This window comes from Sinocyclocheilus grahami, unplaced genomic scaffold (assembly GCF_001515645.1).
Source record: "Sinocyclocheilus grahami isolate Dianchi unplaced genomic scaffold, SAMN03320097.WGS_v1.1 scaffold1275.1, whole genome shotgun sequence".
NCBI lineage: Eukaryota > Metazoa > Chordata > Actinopteri > Cypriniformes > Cyprinidae > Sinocyclocheilus > Sinocyclocheilus grahami.
Window position 1 is genome coordinate 481,217 of NW_015506454.1, and position 20,657 is coordinate 501,873.

General features: G+C 36.4%; 2 protein-coding genes across 2 annotated transcripts in view; one reads left to right on the top strand and one right to left on the bottom strand.

Annotated features, from left to right (window-relative positions):
• The first annotated feature begins 9,520 nt into the window (after positions 1-9,520).
• LOC107568703 (proline and serine-rich protein 2-like) lies at positions 9,521-13,471 on the top strand. Its single transcript, XM_016254680.1, has 4 exons — positions 9,521-9,535; positions 9,588-9,837; positions 12,358-12,835; positions 12,928-13,471. The coding sequence occupies exons 1-4, from the start codon at positions 9,521-9,523 to the stop codon at positions 13,469-13,471; spliced, it is 1,287 nt and encodes a 428-aa protein (XP_016110166.1).
• A 1,751-nt stretch (positions 13,472-15,222) lies between these two features.
• The window catches only part of LOC107568704 (regulator of nonsense transcripts 2-like), a 33,600-nt gene continuing 28,165 nt past the window's right edge, over positions 15,223-20,657 (bottom strand). The window contains exons 18-20 of the mRNA XM_016254681.1: positions 19,625-19,766; positions 19,414-19,534; positions 15,223-16,870 (exon numbers count right to left, since the gene is read on the bottom strand). Of these exons, the coding sequence (XP_016110167.1) occupies positions 16,861-16,870; positions 19,414-19,534; positions 19,625-19,766 (273 nt within the window). The 3' untranslated portion in view covers positions 15,223-16,860. The remainder of the gene's footprint in view (positions 16,871-19,413; positions 19,535-19,624; positions 19,767-20,657) is intronic.

A 20,657-nucleotide genomic window follows, 5' to 3' on the forward strand; every position in this document is an offset into this window, starting at 1 on the left:
TGAAAAACTGAAAAAGCTAGAAATCATTATTTTCTTTATTACCCTTTTTTTGGGGTGTATATAGTGCGCGTCTTTTGTCAGGAAATGAACTATATATATATTTAAAAAAAAAAAATATATATATATATATATAGTCTATTGCAATTGTGTCGGACTTTTATTTTGAAAACAGCAACGCAACCTGGCCGGGATCTTATGTTGAGCAAAATGATCTTATTTGGAAAAATCAAAATAATATAAAAATAACTAAAGCACACACTAAGTAGATTAGCGAGCTACTTTAATCCTCCGTCGCCCTTTGCGTGTTTTCAGTCACGTGACATTTGCGATGATGGCTCGAAATAGGGCTGAAGAAGAGGAGAGTAGCGATAAAGAGCCGCTGCAGGACAGCAGAGTGTGTGTGTGTGTGTGTGTGTGTCTGTGTGTGTACCTGTTTTTCGTGAGAGCGTGTGTGAGAGAGAGAGAGAGAGTCATCCTGGGATTGGTGTGTTTTGTCCCGCAGGTGTGTGTTCGGAGCAGAGCGCTGCGCTCCATCCTCGCCGGTCGCAAGGTGAGTCGAGAGGAGGCGGAGCAAGTGTTTGACAGCTGTTTCCATGACCACGCCCCCTTCGGCCGAATCCTACACTGCAAGAAAGAGCAAAATTCGTTTACAGAGATTACGAGAACCGAGACCGATACCTATGGGATGATATTAGACTCAAAATGATTAATTGTGCGTGCGTCTATTAATCATTTTGAGTCTAATATCATCCCATAGATACCACGCCAACCTCTGACTCTGCAGTAATGCCATCCAGACCAGCTGACAGAAGAGTATAATGTACTGTGCTGTTCTCATGCTGAAGGAAGAGTTATAAGCACACACTTGCCTTTTTCATCTCTAAATGTTTGACGGCACGACTGATGTTGTTTTTTATCTGAGCTTCAGTTTGAAAAGGATGGGATTATTGATGATCAAATCTGTCTTTGTATATGATTGAACAGTTATTCTTGCAAATATTCAGTATTCATGGAGGCTCGGGGTTTCTATAATAATCTGAGATCTGTACAAAACTGAAAACCTTTCAATTCAAGCAACTGAGAATTAATCAACATTATTTTACGTGAGTGTTTTTCCTTTGGGCTTTAAAGTCAGTTGCTGCTGTTTGTATGAATAAACTAGAACAGGCTCATATTTCCATAGAATAATATAATATAATTATTATACATATTATAGTTTATTTATTTATAGTAAATAAAATGGGTAATTTAACAGGGTTGTTTTTTTCAATTAATAAATTATTAAATATTAAATTAATTGCAAAATAAGGGTTTCCTCTGATTAGAAATAAAGACGTAGAAATAATTAACATCAGTGTAATTCATACAGTTTGGTTGATGCAAAGTGCTTCACAGTTATGGCATGATGCTAGAAAGTTGCGTATATTTAATAAATGATTAATTTTCATGTGAAGTAGAATTACATGTCAAATTTTTTTTTAAATTTACATAATATTTAACATGTGTAATAGACATTTAGAATACGAGTTCCAGCGCCCTCCTGTGGTGAATTGTGTGAATTACAATAATGCGATTTATTTCTACAGATTTAACTCGATTCAGAAGAAAACCTTGCAGTAAATTACTTTGCATTGATTTCATTTTATTTAACAAATTAATCACGAGCCTCTGCAACAACAAAACATCTGGAAAACCGCCCTTTTCTTCTGTAGAAATGTATTCTTTTATCTGTGGTGAATTACACTGTTGCAAATTTATGTTAAATAATTTTTTGCATTACTTCTAAATTATCTAATAAATTATTGATTATACTGTGCGGCGACAAAACATTTTATTCATAAATATTACATTTTTAAAAATGCAAATCAAATGAACTCCTATGGTAAACTATACGAATTACACTGCTGTTAATCATTTCTACATTTTTAATTCTAGTCAGAGGAAAACCATATTTTGCATTGATTTAATATTCAATACATTTTCACGTGAAGCAGAAACACGTCTGTTAAACTACCTTTTTAATTTACTATAAACATATTTTACATCAGTAATAGACATTTAGAATACGAGTTTCAGCGCCCTCCTGTGGTGCATTGTGTGAATTACACCAATGCGATTTATTTCTACAGATTTAACTCGATTCAGAAGAAAACCTTGCAGTAAATTGTGCAATGATTAAAAAAAATCAATTACCACGAGCAGCAGAAAATGTAAAATTATTCCTTTTATTTACGAAATATATTTTACATCTATACATTGAGTTTAATTAAGTGAATTACACCAATGCAGTTTATTTCTACTATGCATATAGCTTTATTCCTCTGACAGCTTTTATAACTTATTTTATTGCTTTATTTAGTGGTGCTACTGCGTTGATTATAATCATCTGTGCACTTTCATACACGTTGCATTTATGCTCACTGAAAAAAACTTTTATTTTGCATATATTCCGGCACATCTGTGCTCATTTACTTTATCATCTGTAATTAAATATGATTTTATGCAGCTTTTACAAAGCGTCAAACCTTCTGAAGTCCAGCGGCGCGTCTTGGAGGATCTTGAGGAGGAAGATGAGCGGTTCTTCATCTCTGACCCTGAGCGTGACCTCTGACCCCAAACAAGCCCACTTTAAATTCACGATTAATTACTGCGACCTTAAAATCATTTGGACACTTAAATCATAATTAGTCCGGTTTTAAATGCATATTTAATTACCAAAATTAAAGCAACTACAATTCTTCATAGAGAAAACTAGTACACAAGCAACACACTTGAAAAAAAATGTTTAAAGCCTGACATACACAACAAAAATCTGATTTAATTTTTTTTAAAGGAACAGTAAAATGCATGTGTTATGTTATATTTTGTCATATTTGATGCATCAGTCTGAGAATATCAAGGGAAAAACAGCTCAGTCAGACAAACCCAGCAGAAAAAACATGCCATTTTTTGCAGATGCTGATATTTATAATGGACAAAACGATGAAAACCAAGTCAATTAAGTTGCTTCAGTCCAGTAAGTGTTGAAATATTACTAATAAAATAAGTTATTCTTATGTTGGACGAATGTAAAGTTTTACTAGAAGACCTTTTACTTGCTGAAAACCCCCATAATCTCTCAAAACTATATAATTCAAGTATCAGATATGATGCATGCTTCATCTGTGCTGCATCTAAATTTGCAATAAGTTTCTGGAAGCAGATATTCATGTTACAACGTCGTGCATTTCATAAAATAATTACAATCCGCAAACCTAAAATAGAAGGTGCTGGCCATTAAATCCAGATTATTTATGTATTTTGTATTGATAAAATTTTTTGATTTTCTCCTACTTTAATATTTCAGTGTTGTAATTTATGCTAAACTTGTAAGTATACCATGTAGGTATTTATGCATACATTATATATGCATGTTTTGCATCAAATTGCAAGATAATTAAAAATGATAAACAGTCATAAAAAAAATCAAAGCTCCGAATGCTTTAACTTTTAAATAGCTGTAGCGCAAAGTTAATTTAAAAATCTTGATTCATTTTAAAAATGTATTATTTTTAAGGTATTTAAGGTAAAATGACCCGGATACGAGATTCGCTCTAATATAATATTCTGATATCAACAATAATAATTATTATCATTTGTATTAAATATGATTTGTAGCACAAGAGCAGATTTACAGCTGCATAAACACAAATGTTCCTGTATTTAATCGGTCTAATCTCACAATGTGTTTCTTGTGCTGTGTATATCCTGAAAAAACATTTTCACTCAGAAACTGGTAATACATTTCACGTTACGTGTGAAGCTGGCTAAATATTTTATTTACTTTTGGGGGAAAAAAATAAAAAAATGCACCAATCAATAGTTTAGTGTTTTATTGGTTTGCATCAATATTGTTTGTAAATGTATTCCATTATGTTGCGGTGATATACACGGTCTGTAAGTCGCTTTGGATAAAAGTGTCTGCTACATGATTAAATGTAAATGTAGAAGTAAGCACCACTTGGCATCATGGAAATGAATATATATAATTTATAAATGTGTGTGTGGTTGTACATACACACATGTAGTTGTTGTTTTTTTGGTGTCATTATTATTATACTCTTATACCTTTGGTTCTTTAATATTTGGAATTGTTTTTAGCTTTATTTTTTGGTTTTCATTTAAATGTTAAGTTTTGGAATGTTGTTGTATGCATTTGTTGCATTTTTTTATTTAATCTCTTTATTTTTAAAATGTGTATAAGTAGTATTTATACAGTTGTAGCTTCTAGTTTTAAATTTATTAAAAAAAATAAAAATAAATTTAAATAAAAAAATAAAAAAAAAATACAAAAAAAATAAATAAAAATAAAACGCATACAAAAATAAAAAAAATAATATATAAATGTTTTTGGTGGATCAGAAGTGCTGTAGTCAGACCTCAGGAGATCCGAGACACAAACACAATATTCCTCAGTGATCTGTGTGTTATAGTTCACCTCAGCCGTTCAGTTTAACCATATATACTTGTATGGTGTGTTCCAGGTGTATCACATGAAGCCGGTCAGTCGGGAGCGTGGAGATGCTCAGACCATTTCACACGACCCCTGACCTTTACTGCCCGACCCCAGCATGGACGTCCACATGCACTACGGCCTGAACGACGGCTTTTACATGAAGCTGATTACGATGACGACAGCCGAGCCAAACCCTACCTTATTTATGATCAAGACATTACACATGAAGGAAATAACCCACGGATTCACACAAGCCCAGAAACCAGTTCCTTCGTCTTTAAAGCATGACACGCTCATTGTGTTTCGGCAGACAGGTGACAGGTGAGCTGGTCTGTAGTAAAGACAAGAACGCAGTCTGACAGCATGCATCACACGATCATCTACACTAAACCAGCAGGTTCTGAACGACACTCGGATGGTTTTAAGACGAGCATCACTATCATCACCGCTCACACTTAGGATGAGGGATTTCAACAAACCCTAAAGCATGTGCGTTTGAAACGAACGATTCCTGATGCTTTAAACGAGCAGACACATGATTACAATCAAGCCGGTTTTATTGGTGGACGATAAAACAAACCTCAGCCATATTTACAGACCGGAAGATCACAAAAACCTGATTCATGCAAGACGGTAAGAATCCACCTAGCAACCATTTAGAAACTCTTAGCAACCACATTGCAATCGAGATCATTATAGTAGAAAACCCCCGAAAAACTAAACCCATAGTAAAACATCACTTGAAATAAAAAAAACGTAAATAGTATTTATAATTATACTTTTAGATCATATTTTTATTATAATAATACAATACATTAAATAATATTTTAATAACTAAAATAAAATATTTAGGCATAAATAAAAATGACAAAAACCTCACTACACTATTAAAAATTACAAAAACTTTCAAATTAAAATGACAAAAAAACAAAAAGGTCAAAATATTAATAAAACCTATAATAGTAACTTTTCCATGTTCAAACATCGCTAACGTTTTCCTCAAAAAACATAAGTCTGCATTATTTTAATATATTATACAATTAAGATATCTTAAAAAAAACTAAAAACAAAGAACAATCCAATGAAAAACATGCATTTAAATATAGATTTTTAACCATAGACTAATTCCGGTTGCTTGAATTAAGATGTAATGATTGATTATTCAATTTTCAATAAATTTTGTAATTGTGTACAGAAACAATTTTTTTTTTTATCCACTCTTGGCAGACTTTTAGCAAATATAGTACGTCATCAGGGAACTAAATGCATAAAAATTGCATACTGTGCACAGCTATACATATAAACTCTGTACAAATAGTAGTATGCATACCATCTTAAGTATTTTGACATGCTATATTTATATGGCTCAAAGCGTTCTGATGGATCGATGCTCTCTCTCGCTCAATTTCCTCATGACACGATGGTGCTGATTGTAACTTGATAACTGCTCGAACAAAAGACTCCAGACCTGTGTTTGAGAGAGGAATAGCACTCGAACCATCAGCTGTGAAGAAAAGCCGGTCCTGCTTCTGTCTGCTGCTCGTTTTCTGAATATCTAATGGCACAGACTAAAAGCAGCCCTCAAAGCTGATGCAATGTGTGCGCAGGCAGCATGGCTCACAGAGGGGCTGTTCGGGGTGTTCACGGGGCGATGAACACACACACACACACACACACACACACACACACACACACACACGAGTAGAGTCTGTATTCTGCTGTTTGAGCAGACCGAGGCATCCACCTCTGAAACACTCACACTGACAGCCGACTGATCTCTGGAGGTCACAAAGCACATGCATCGTTTAAATCAGCAGGTTTATGATTATAGGAAACTAATTCTGTCGTGTAGACTGCAGTGCATAATGCATCATGTCATAAACACACTAGAGACTCCCACACTATTTTCTCAGCTGAACCCATTTGAGCTAAAATATTAGATTTTAAGGTAAGACCTTACAGTAAGGTAAACATTAGTTCATATTAGTTAACATGATCAATACTAGTATAGCATTCATAGCAAGTTAAACATTCACTAATACACAAGTTGCATCTGTTAATGCATGAACATTTTTATTAACTAACATTAACAAAGATTAATGAATGCTGTAAAAATAAAAGTTCATGTTTGGTCATGCATGATAATAAAAATGAGACCTTATTGTAATGTGTTACCGATTCTCTCTCTCTCTCACACACACACACACACACTAGATTCACATAGAAAACAGCTATTTTAAATGACAATATTTCACTATTTTTACTGTATTTTTGATCAAATAAATGCAGCCTTGATGAGCATTTGCCCGGTAGTGTACATTACTTACTTGACTCTTTCTCTCTCTCTCTCTCTCTCTTATCATCACCGCTCACACTTAGGATGAGGGATTTCAACAAACCCTAAAGCATGTGCGTTTGAAACGAACGATTCCTGATGCTTTAAACGAGCAGACACATGATTACAATCAAGCCGGTTTTATTGGTGGACGATAAAACAAACCTCAGCCATATTTACAGACCGGAAGATCACAAAAACCTGATTCATGCAAGACGGAAAGAATCCACCTAGCAACCATTTAGAAACTCTTAGCAACCACATTGCAATCGAGATCATTATAGTAGACAAACCCCGAAAAACTAAACCCATAGTAAAACATCACTTGAAATAAAAAAAACGTAAATAGTATTTATAATTATACTTTTAGATCATATTTTTATTATAATAATACAATACATTAAATAATATTTTAATAACTAAAATAAAATATTTAGGCATAAATAAAAATGACAAAAACCTCACTACACTATTAAAAATTACTAAAACTTTCAAATTAAAATGACAAAAAAACAAAAAGGTCAAAATATTAATAAAACCTATAATAGTAACTTTTCCATGTTCAAACATCGCTAACGTTTTCCTCAAAAAACATAAGTCTGCATTATTTTAATATATTATACAATTAAGATATCTTAAAAAAACTAAAAACAAAGAACAATCCAATGAAAAACATGCATTTAAATATAGATTTTTAACCATAGACTAATTCCGGTTGCTTGAATTAAGATGTAATGATTGATTATTCAATTTTCAATAAATTTTGTAATTGTGTACAGAAACAATTTTTTTTTATCCACTCTTGGCAGACTTTTAGCAAATATAGTACGTCATCAGGGAACTAAATGCATAAAAATTGCATACTGTGCACAGCTATACATATAAACTCTGTACAAATAGTAGTATGCATACCATCTTAAGTATTTTGACATGCTATATTTATATGGCTCAAAGCGTTCTGATGGATCGATGCTCTCTCTCGCTCAATTTCCTCATGACACGATGGTGCTGATTGTAACTTGATAACTGCTCGAACAAAAGACTCCAGACCTGTGTTTGAGAGAGGAATAGCACTCGAACCATCAGCTGTGAAGAAAAGCCGGTCCTGCTTCTGTCTGCTGCTCGTTTTCTGAATATCTAATGGCACAGACTAAAAGCAGCCCTCAAAGCTGATGCAATGTGTGCGCAGGCAGCATGGCTCACAGAGGGGCTGTTCGGGGTGTTCACGGGGCGATGAACACACACACACACACACACACACACACACACACACACACACACGAGTAGAGTCTGTATTCTGCTGTTTGAGCAGACCGAGGCATCCACCTCTGAAACACTCACACTGACAGCCGACTGATCTCTGGAGGTCACAAAGCACATGCATCGTTTAAATCAGCAGGTTTATGATTATAGGAAACTAATTCTGTCGTGTAGACTGCAGTGCATAATGCATCATGTCATAAACACACTAGAGACTCCCACACTATTTTCTCAGCTGAACCCATTTGAGCTAAAATATTAGATTTTAAGGTAAGACCTTACAGTAAGGTAAACATTAGTTCATATTAGTTAACATGATCAATACTAGTATAGCATTCATAGCAAGTTAAACATTCACTAATACACAAGTTGCATCTGTTAATGCATGAACATTTTTATTAACTAACATTAACAAAGATTAATGAATGCTGTAAAAATAAAAGTTCATGTTTGGTCATGCATGATAATAAAAATGAGACCTTATTGTAATGTGTTACCGATTCTCTCTCTCTCTCACACACACACACACACACTAGATTCACATAGAAAACAGCTATTTTAAATGACAATATTTCACTATTTTTACTGTATTTTTGATCAAATAAATGCAGCCTTGATGAGCATTTGCCCGGTAGTGTACATTACTTACTTGACTCTTTCTCTCTCTCTCTCTCTCTCTCTAGGATGATGCTCTGCAGTTCCTCAGTCTGGAGGAGCGGGAGTGTATTTTGTTCTTCGAGGAGACCATCGGCTCCCTGGAGGAGGACGATGAGAGGACAGGAATATCCGCAGGCGACACACACACACACACACACACACACACACACACACACACGAGTAGAGTCTGTATTCTGCTGTTTGAGCAGACCGAGGCATCCACCTCTGAAACACTCACACTGACAGCCGACTGATCTCTGGAGGTCACAAAGCACATGCATCGTTTAAATCAGCAGGTTTATGATTATAGGAAACTAATTCTGTCGTGTAGACTGCAGTGCATAATGCATCATGTCATAAACACACTAGAGACTCCCACACTATTTTCTCAGCTGAACCCATTTGAGCTAAAATATTAGATTTTAAGGTAAGACCTTACAGTAAGGTAAACATTAGTTCATATTAGTTAACATGATCAATACTAGTATAGCATTCATAGCAAGTTAAACATTCACTAATACACAAGTTGCATCTGTTAATGCATGAACATTTTTATTAACTAACATTAACAAAGATTAATGAATGCTGTAAAAATAAAAGTTCATGTTTGGTCATGCATGATAATAAAAATGAGACCTTATTGTAATGTGTTACCGATTCTCTCTCTCTCTCACACACACACACACACACTAGATTCACATAGAAAACAGCTATTTTAAATGACAATATTTCACTATTTTTACTGTATTTTTGATCAAATAAATGCAGCCTTGATGAGCATTTGCCCGGTAGTGTACATTACTTACTTGACTCTTTCTCTCTCTCTCTCTCTCTCTCTAGGATGATGCTCGACAGTTCCTCAGTCTGGAGGAGCGGGAGTGTATTTTGTTCTTCGAGGAGACCATCGGCTCCCTGGAGGAGGACGATGAGAGGACAGGAATATCCGCAGGCGGCCACAGGCTTGCAGTGGAGCGTCCGCTCTCATACACTACAGCTCGACATCCCAGCCCTGTAGATCATGATATCATTGACCTGGTGCACCCTACACCCGATCCCAGCAAACAGAAAGACACGCTGCCCATCATGCCAGGTACCTGAACACAACTACTCCGTATAAACCACAGAAAACATTACAATTCGGCTTTTAATCAAAATAAAACTTCATCCTAAACATGCAAAAAGCTGTGCTCTGAGAAGTTAGTAACTGCTCACTGTACTATAGTATATATGCACACTATATAGTGCTTACCATTTTTTTTTATTTTTAAACAATGCATTATGCAAAGATCAAAGTTCTGCAATAAAGCTTCGTCACATGACTTCAAGTGCATGCTGTATTCAGCAGTGAACTCCAGATGCAATCTTAAAAATGTAAACAATCCAATGAAAAACATGCATCTCCACATTCGGCAATTTTGAAATTACACAAAGAATTCGTTTAGCAAATGCAGGGAATTTTGTGCATACAATTCGCATATTGTTACACAGGAGTAGGATGCTAGGCTATTCCAAACATAACCAGAGGATACAAGAATATGTCAAATCAGCAATCATATCCAACATGTTGCTTCTTTAGCTGTAATAAGGACAAAATACTGTACATGAAACTATGTTTTCAAGCTAATCTTCATAAACATTATACAGCAAAAGACCAGAAATGGGTCTCATTCACTAATAATTGCGTAGACTATTTCTTATTTATATATGCACAGGAGAACGTATTACAAACTCATAACCAGTTTTAGTTTAGTATCATTTATATACCATTATAGTTATTGAATTAGCTTTAATTTGTATGTTTTCATTTTAATTTGTAGTTACAAATTAACAATTACTTTTAGTAATTTTATTGCATGCTTATTTTTTATCATTATAGTTTTTTTTGGCAACACTTTACAATAAGGTCCCATTAGTTAACATTAATGCATTAACATTAATAATGAGCAATTTGTTTCAGCATGTAGTAATCTTCTGTAGTTAATGTTAGTTAAAAAGAAAAAAAGAATTAGATCAGATCCATTAAACAAAAACAGACAGCTTTTTTAAATAATGTAAATTAATGTAATATGTCGAAATTAATATTAAGATTAATAAACGCTTTAGCAGTATTTTCCATTGTTAGGTCATGTTATCGAAGATAGTTAACCAATGTTAACAATTAAAAATTTATTGTAATTTTTGTTTGTTTTTAATATTACTATTTAGGTTTAATTTATTTTTTGTATTAGTTATTTATTTCCATGTAGAAAGTTGATTGCCACGGCACCATTTCAAATATTTTAAATTATACTTAAATTATATTATTATTAACTATATAATTTAAGTGATATTATTCATAACTTAATTGTGGTTTATGTTTTAATTTATATATATATATGATCATTTAGATTTAATTTTAATAATCGTTTTTTGTTTGTTCAAAGCACATATGCTAATGCTGCCTTAAAATTTTAAGTTTAGTCAACTTAAGTTATCTTAGATATTTTTGCATAGCTTAGACATTTTAATTATGTCTGTCTGATTGTTGCAATTAGCTGATGGTGATGAAATATCTATTAATGCAAGTTAATGAAAGTTAAAGTTAGGTTCAGGTTTTTTGTGCCCCCGATCCGATCAGAGTCATTGAATATGGAGTATCTGCCGGTACGGAGTCCTGATCCGATACTTGTATATTCCTAGTGTTTGGTGCACAATTCAGGTACATTAAAGTTAATTTAATCAATCCAATATATACAAAGTTGCGCAGAGAGTAAAAGTAATATTTGGAAAAAAAAAGCATCTACACACACACACGATACACTATGTATACACACTGTATGTAGACAATCTAAACAGACTGGTCACAATTATAAATATGGGACTGCTGATATAAACTTCTAGTATTTTATATGTACAATAAACAGAATAATAAATGTGGAGATAAGGTTAGAAAGCATGAAGCTCGCGATGTTAAAATGCCAGTCTATCAGCCAAATCTGAAGCAAGACGCATCCCATAGCAACACGTTATAACAACGATGTCTCGGATAGTCAGACGACAGATAAAAGTATACGATAAATTAATTAGGGATAACTACAAAAGTGTGCATAAAATACACTGAACACAGAATCAAGCGTGCATGCGAGGCGCTAGAACAGACCTCACTGGTTGTAGTACGCTACGCATGCATGTTTGAGCTGCTTCTTTCGCTTTTAATGATGGTTGGCAAACGCACTTAAAAGGCATATACCGCCACCTACTGCATGACACCGGCATGACAGCTGACGTAAAAAGGATCGGGCTGAGGAGAGCCGATACGGATCAGTTAAATTGCTTGATTGGCCCCGATCGGCTTGAGACATCCATAATTAAAATTCTTTTTAAAAGTATGAAATTTACTTACGAATCATGTTGTTAATGAAAAACACTTGCTTGCTGAATTCACACACACAGATTTGTGTATATTCACACTTAGTGAATGAGAACTAATGTCTTTGGCAGTAAAGCGATTGACACTTAAATAATTTCTTTAGATGCCATATTGAGTGTTGTCCTTACATATTTCTATATATAACATTTTTGCACCATCGGAGCGGCATTAACCCAACTTTAAATGCGTTTGCCTCGTCAGATTTCCAACAGCTGATTATACCCCCGGAGACCCATTTTGAAGTGAAGCCGAAACGTGACCTGGACGTCTCAGACGGGCCGCAATTTGGACACCAGCCGCCCGCAGGTTCAGTTCCCACCCAGGTAGTAATCGCCAGCAAGATCGCCGAGCACCAGGGCGCAGGTGGCACGTCTGCATCGCAGCTACTCCAGCGCAGACGCAGTCTAGAGTCGCCACCGAACCCCTCGACCAAACACGACCCTCCGACCCACGCCAAGCCCACGCGTCTTCCCGACAGCATCAGCATGTTACTGGGCAGCCGAGAACACATTCCCCACTCGATTGCCGCCGAAGCCATCAGGAGCGCCGGGCGCAAATGCTCTCGAGCCTCTCCGGCACAGCACACCCTTTGGATGGTGGCGAACCGGCCTGCGTGTGCAACCTTCCCATACGGAGCATTTCGTTTCGAGATCCAACGCCAGACAAGTCTAGGATGGAGGTGCTTTCGAAGCTTGGACTTGCTCAGAGGCGAACGCAATCCATCATGCATTCCGGCACTACGCTCAACATTACCAATCCAGCTAACACTAGGGCCAACGCAGACACTACAGACCCCTGCCAAACCAAATCTGGCCCCGCACCAACTTTGACGAGTGCCGAAGTCACACACAGTGATTTCAACAGCTATGGCGGTAAGAGCATCATGCTAAACCCCACATCGTCCTTCAGGGCCGAGTACCGCTCATCTTCAGTGCCCAAAACAGAGTCTTCAGATGTCCATCTCAACAACTTCGGCGGCAGATCGCGAGTCGTGACTCCATCTCATCCAAACCACGGCACCCAAACCAAGACCATCACCCCAGTAAAAGAGGACAACTCCAGCTCAAACAGGACTTCAAATGAAGGCTTATCCAAGAGGAAAGCGTCACACTCTGAAGCGCCTGTGAAGCAGCCGCCAGCTCCGGCTCCAAAACCACGCTCCGCGCCGCTGTCCCCAGAGTTACGCCGCAAATCTTTGCCAAAGCCGTCCTTCCGCACTCAGGGAATAACGGTGCAGTTTTCTGGGAGAGGAGCCACAGATGAGGCCAGACGTGATGCACTACGCAAGCTAGGTCTGCTGAGAAGCACGCTTTAAATGTTCACACGCTACTAACTAATAACGTGTAGACTCCAGTACATAAACAACTGATAAGCTATGATATAAACAGTGCTGCGTAGATTACTTACAAATTGTAGTTTACAAGTTACAAGGCAAAAATAGTAGTTAGCAATGTAATCTATCAATTACACATTTTATGTAACGTAATCGGACTACTCATTACTTTTGGATTACTAGATGACCTAACTTTTTGAATAGGATAATTGTGTACCATACTGAAGTAAAAATACAAGGAGAAAAGTAAAACGGAATAAATTTCATGTAGTCAATCAGCAACAAATTGCATTTTATTCTTAGGGTTTCCCAAAAATAAAAACGCTTGATACTCACTTAGCTGCATGTCATGTGACCATTAACCAACATCAGAGAAAAGTGAACATGCAGAGGTGTTAATTATTGACTTAATTCTTAACTAAATACTAAAACTTTCAAGGGGACTGAGTAATTATGTTTGGCTAACGAAAAAGCATCACATGGCATAAAATTGTGCATTTTAAAGATGAAATCTTTACAGAGACAGTAATGCATTGGTAAATAACTCACCGAGTGATTATATAAATGTAAATTATAATTAAAATAAGTAAAATATGTTTACTGCCATTTTGTGAATATGTAATCTGTATTAAAGTAACTGTAACCTAATTATGAGTGTTTAAAAAAAAAAAATCTAATTACAAGTATTTCATTTTTAATAAGATTTAAAGATAATCAGTTACTACCCAGCACTGATTTGATCTAATCATATGTATATATGCACGAAGAATATTGGCATTACCTTGTTGGTAAGATTTCCAGAAGTTCAGAAGGTCAAAGCAGGATTTATGATCATCTGTTGGACAGCAGCAAGACTTTTTGATTGAGTTTCAAATGCAAGTTTTGCGAAAAAGCCACAGGTAACACTCACACACGCCTGCTTAGAAGTTACAGATCTCCGAAAACATTTGCATCAGTTTTAAATGTAGTTTGTGAAGTTGTTGGGCATGCTGTGGAAGCACATGTTTGCATCATGGTCACATGGTTCCAGAACTGAGCCAATCACTCGAGTCTTAATTGTCATGTGACTGATGACTCTCCCCTGACCTTTCAATTGATGAACCAATTGACTTAATTGAAATTTTTTTTTTTCAACTTTTTGGATTTTTACTGTTTTTTTTTGCTTTGGTTTGGTTTTACTGTTTTATTTTGACTTTTTGATATTTGTGACCCTGGAGCACAAAACCAGTCATGAGGGTCAATTTTTTTAAATTGAGATTTATGCATCATCTGAAAGCTGAATAAATAAGCTTTCCATTGATGTATGGTTTGTTAGGATCGGACAATATTTGAAAATCTGGAATCTGAGGGTGCAAAAACATCTAAATATTGAGAAAATCATCTTTAAAGTTGTTCAAATGCAGTTATTTGCAATGCATATTACTAATCAAACATTAAGTTTTGATATATTTACGGTAGGAAATGTACAAAATATCTTCATGGAACATGATCTTTACTTAATATCCTAATGATTTTTGGCATAAAAGAGAAATCTATAATTGTGACCCATACAATGTATTGTTGGCTATTGCTACAAATATCCCCCAGCGACTTAACACTGCTTTTGTGCTCCAGGCTCACATATATGGTTTTATTTTGACAGTTTTTGTATTTGATTTGTTTCATTTTTACTTTATTTTAAGTTTTACTTTAACTTTCAAAAATTTTTTTTGCTCTTCCATTTTTACGTTTTCGTTATTTCTGAAGAACCCAGACTGTATGCAAGAAATACCTCAAGGGTCTTCCTAGAGCAAAATCTCACATGTGGTCTCTCAGCAGGTAGTGTGTATGATAATGTTGTATTTTTGCTCTCTGGATGTTGAATTGTGGGTTTGGACGTTGGTTGTCAGGTGGAGATCTTTCTCTTCAAACATGCAGAAGGTCTCGTAAATGTAAGTTTAGTTCCTCCTACACTAAACCAAAGCCATCCAAATCTAGATCTGGAACATGTTGTTAGTCACAGGGGACTGAAATCACCACCAATCACACGCTGTTGTATTTCACCTGTAGTGTATGTAATGTGGATTCCAGTGTGAATGAGCACGAGTGTTAGTGTATGTATGCTTTTAGTTTTTTTTTTTTTCACGACTCCGGTTTTTGCTTCCATTGAAGCAGTTATTGAAGGACTCCGAATGCATGATTGTGAACATGTGACGCCACTATAAACACATGCACACAGGAAACAAAGCAACAGTTTATTTCCACCTCCTTGAGTAAATGTAAATGTTCTTGCATTGGTGAAGATCTTTCATTTTCAGTGATTGTTTCTGAATAAATTCGATTAAACCCATCATGGTTCAGTTGCAACTGAACGTTACAGATAATGTTGAACTCGGAACACATTAGATGCAAAACAGGGATTTAGAGATTCACAAACGTTCACCAAGCATGACATTTAATCAGTCGGGTCAATGAAAAGACTAGAAAAATCACAAATTCGAAGCACGGTACAAATGAAAAACACAGAGAAGAGGAAAGTACTAAATCAGAAACCGCACAAAATCTATGCATTAAGAAGTATAGAAAGAAAATACTTTTTTTTGCATTGAAAAATCATTTTTAATATCTCATTACGGTAATATTTAAAGTACATTTGTCAAGCTGATTTTAATCATGTTGTGGTTTTATGAATTTTAATAACGTGTATAGACAGGATGAGCTGCAAACCATGTACTAAAACAGCCTCTGGGGGCGATTTAAGTTGTTTCTCTCAATATTTGTAGTTTAAAGATGCTTAAAAGGGTCCCAAACTAACAGGCCTTCAGCAGATAAACTGACGTGCACGTTACCAGTCCTCCCACAGGCGCGTGTTTGCGTCCGGCTCGACTGCATCTGTCTCACGACGGCTGTAAAACAAGCTGGTGAGTGTTTTTAGAGAGCACAGACACAAACAAGCATTCTCACGGTCACAGAAAGTCACTTTACTGCAACCGCGAACGTGTTAGCAGCTGCGTTCAGCCCATGCACGTCTCGCTCGGTGAGAAAAAACATCAGGAGAAAGATCAGAACACGTCCCAAAGTTTGTCTGAAGAACAACAACACTTGAGTTTTCCTCCGTTAGAGTCTCCGTTCGCTCGCTATCGAACCATCAAGCGGTTCCTGGCAAAATAAAACCACCTCCATCCTGTGTGTCCATGCTGAGACATTTCAGCCCAGCGTGTGTATATATATATATATGTGTGTGTGTGTGTGTGTGTGTGTGTTCCCATCCGTGTCCACCAGCTGATGCGGCTCGTCTCTGGTTGCCGTGGTGACGCTGTCTCCGTCCCAGAGCAGCACCGCTGTCCATCTCTCCATGTCTCTCTTTGACTCGTTTGCTCAGTCTTACATCATCAGCGTCTCCTGCGGTAAACAGGGTCAAAGGTCAGGGGTCAGTTTGTTCCAAACACAAGTGAGCTGCCTATCTAGGCTACACGGTGACCGTTCTAGTAGAAGTTACAACTACGAGGTGTTGTGGGTAGGGCTGCACAATTTGGGGAAAAATGTAATAGCGATTTTATTATTTACTAATTTTATTATTTTTACATTGAAACTTGCAAATAAAATTTTTATAAAAAAATATAAAGCTCCAGGCACAATTTGGCCAATTTTCTTTAATGATATATCAATATTAATATAAACTACTAACAGTAATTAATAAAATAAAAGTTATTGTTATTATTTATTAAAATATAATATTTATATAAATATTCAATATATAAAAATTATAATAATTAAATGTATTTTAATAAAATTAAAATATAATAAAATTAATAAATAATAAAATATGAATACTAAATAATAATATAGAATTAATAAAATTGTAATAAAAATTTTAAATAAAATACTACTACTACTAAATAAAAATATTAAAATAAGAAATATATTACTACTGTATATTTTACTGTAAAATAAAATGCAACCTTTGCAATAATTGCACTAAGCCATATATCGATTTAGGTTTTATTCTGATTAATCATTGTGTGTGATACATTGAAACTTGCAAATAAAATTTTTATTAAAAATATAAAGCTCCAGGCACAATTTGGCCAATTTTCTTTAATGATATATCAATATTAATATAAACTACTAACAGTAATTAATAAAATAAAAGTTATTGTTATTATTTATTAAAATATAATATTTATATAAATATTCAATATATAAAAATTATAATAATTAAATGTATTTTAATAAAATTAAAATATAATAAAATTAATAAATAATAAAATATGAATACTAAATAATAATATAGAATTAATAAAATTGTAATAAAAATTAAATAAAATACTACTACTACTAAATAAAAATATTAAAATAAGAAATATATTACTACTGTATATTTTACTGTAAAATAAAATGCAACCTTTGCAATAATTGCACTAAGCCATATATCGATTTAGGTTTTATTCTGATTAATCATTGTGTGTGAGTGTGTGCATGTGTGTGTGAGTGTGTGTGTGCGTGTGTGTGCGCGTGTGTACGAGTGTGTGTGTGTGTGTGTGAGTGAGTGTGTGCGTGTGAGTGTGTGCGTGAGTGTGAGTGTGTGTGTGTGTGAGTGTGTGTGTGTACGAGACGTGTGTACGAGTGAGTGTGTGCGTGTGAGTGTGAGTGTGTGCGTGAGTGTGTGTGTGTGTGAGTGTGTGTGTGTACGAGTGTGTGCGCGTGTGCGTGTGTGCGCGTGTGTGCGTACGAGTGTCTGTGTGTGTGTGTGCGCGCGTATGTGTGCTTGTGTGTGAGTGAGTGTGTGTGTGTGTGAGTGTGTGTGTGTACGAGTGTGTGCGCGTGTGCGTGTGTGCGCGTGTGTGCGTACGAGTGTCTGTGTGTGTGTGTGCGCGCGTATGTGTGCTTGTGTGTGAGTGAGTGTGTGTGTGTGTGAGTGTGTGTGTGTGTGTGTGTGTGTGTGTGTGCGCGTGTGTACGAGTGAGTGTGTGCGTGTGAGTGTGAGTGTGTGCGTGAGTGTGTGTGTGTGTGAGTGTGTGTGTGTACGAGTGTGTGCGCGTGTGCGTGTGTGCGCGTGTGTGCGTACGAGTGTCTGTGTGTGTGTGTGCGCGCGTATGTGTGCGTGTGTGTGTGTGAGTGTGTGTGCGCGTGTACGAGTGTGTGTGTGTGAGAGTGTGTGTGTCCGAGTGTGCGTGTGTGGATGTGTACGAGTGTGCGCGCGTGTGTGTGTGTGTGTACGAGTGTGTGCGCGTGTGCGTGTGTGCGCGTGTGTGCGTACGAGTGTCTGTGTGTGTGGGTGTGCGCGCGTGTGTGTGCGAGTGAGAGTGTGTGTGTGTGTGTGTGCGCGCGCGTGTGTGCGAGTGAGTGTGTGCGTGTGAGTGTGAGTGTGTGCGTGAGTGTGAGTGTGTGTGTGAGTGTGTGTGCGCGTGTACGAGTGTGTGTGTGTGAGAGTGTGTGTGTCCGAGTGTGCGTGTGTGGATGTGTACGAGTGTGCGCGCGTGTGTGTGTGTGTGTACGAGTGTGTGCGCGTGTGCGTGTGTGCGCGTGTGTGCGTACGAGTGTCTGTGTGTGTGGGTGTGCGCGCGTGTGTGTGCGAGTGAGAGTGTGTGTGTGTGTGTGTGCGCGCGCGTGTGTGCGAGTGAGTGTGTGCGTGTGAGTGTGAGTGTGTGCGTGAGTGTGAGTGTGTGTGTGAGTGTGTGTGCGCGTGTACGAGTGTGTGTGTGTGAGAGTGTGTGTGTCCGAGTGTGCGTGTGTGGATGTGTACGAGTGTGCGCGCGTGTGTGTGTGTGTGTACGAGTGTGTGCGCGTGTGCGTGTGTGCGCGTGTGTGCGTGCGAGTGTGTGTGTGTGTGTGTGCGAGTGTGTGTGTGTGAGAGTGTGTGTGTACGAGTGTGCGTGTGTGGATGTGTACGAGTGTGCGCGTGTGTGTGTGTGTGTGTACGAGTGTGTGTGTGCGTGTCTGACCTGCCGCCAGTCTTGAATATGAGGTCCGCGTTCGGGGCTCCTTTAGGGTGCTGGTATCGCGGCCGGCGCTCTCTGTTGGTGTTTGCGGGAGCGGGTCTCTGAGCGAGTGACTGCATCATCTCTGAAAGCACAAACAAGCAGTGCATGGATGAATGGATCGACACCAGCAGCTGTGAAACACTGAGAAAGCAGCGTCTGCTCTGCGGCTCACCCTGATAGTCCTCCTGCTCCTGCCGCTCGTTGATGTCCAGCGTCAGCTTCTTCATGCGCATGCGCTCCTCCTGCTCCACCTGCTGCTGGCTGAAGTGATTTGCCGCCAGATGAGACGACAGCGGCACGTTCAGGATCTTAAACTACAGAGACAGACACAGAGTTTTGTTTTCAGGCTTCATGCTCCTTAAAGATCACACGTGCCATTTCTGTGAGATATTATGAGAAAGTATTTTAACATCATGAAATGATAAATATCACCTTTAATTCTGTTTAAATAATTAAATTATTTTTATTACTTTTGTGCTACTTTCTTTGTGAAAAAATTAAATAAAAATGACACATAACTGAATTATATTTTATATTTATTTGCTATTTTGCTACTTTTTTTTTGCAATAATATTTGAATATTTTTTTAATTAATTTATTTAAGATCTTGCACATAATTTCGGTGGATGAACTGAGATATTAAGTTGTGAGAAAATATGCGATACTTTTTTTTGCGATAATTTTACTTTGCTCTAAGAAAGTATCAGAAATTAACAAAAATAATTACATTATCTATAGAAGGAATTAAATTTAATATTTGTCATTTTTGTTAAAATACTTAATTCCTTGTTTAAATCATTCAATTATTTTTTGCTACTTTCTTAATTTCATTTTATTAAAATTTATTGTGCACTATTTTAGAATTGAATTAAATGTTTTAATTAAAAATTAAATGATTAAATTATATTACATTATTCTTAAAGATCACGTGTGTCATTAAGCTATGATAAAATATATTAACAAAAAGTATTTTAACAAAAATAAATATTTTGCACTTTTACTAAATGTTTAATTAAATTTATTTTAAATACTAAAAACTTGCACTATTGTTATTATATTTGTACCTTTTTAACAATTTTAGCATAATAATCTCATTGCGCACAGCTATATGTTAAAAACAAACTGGCGATACAAAAATAGTGAGACAGAAAGAAAACAAGTACAGAATGTCAGACGGATGTCAAGTTTCTGAAAGACTGAAGGGT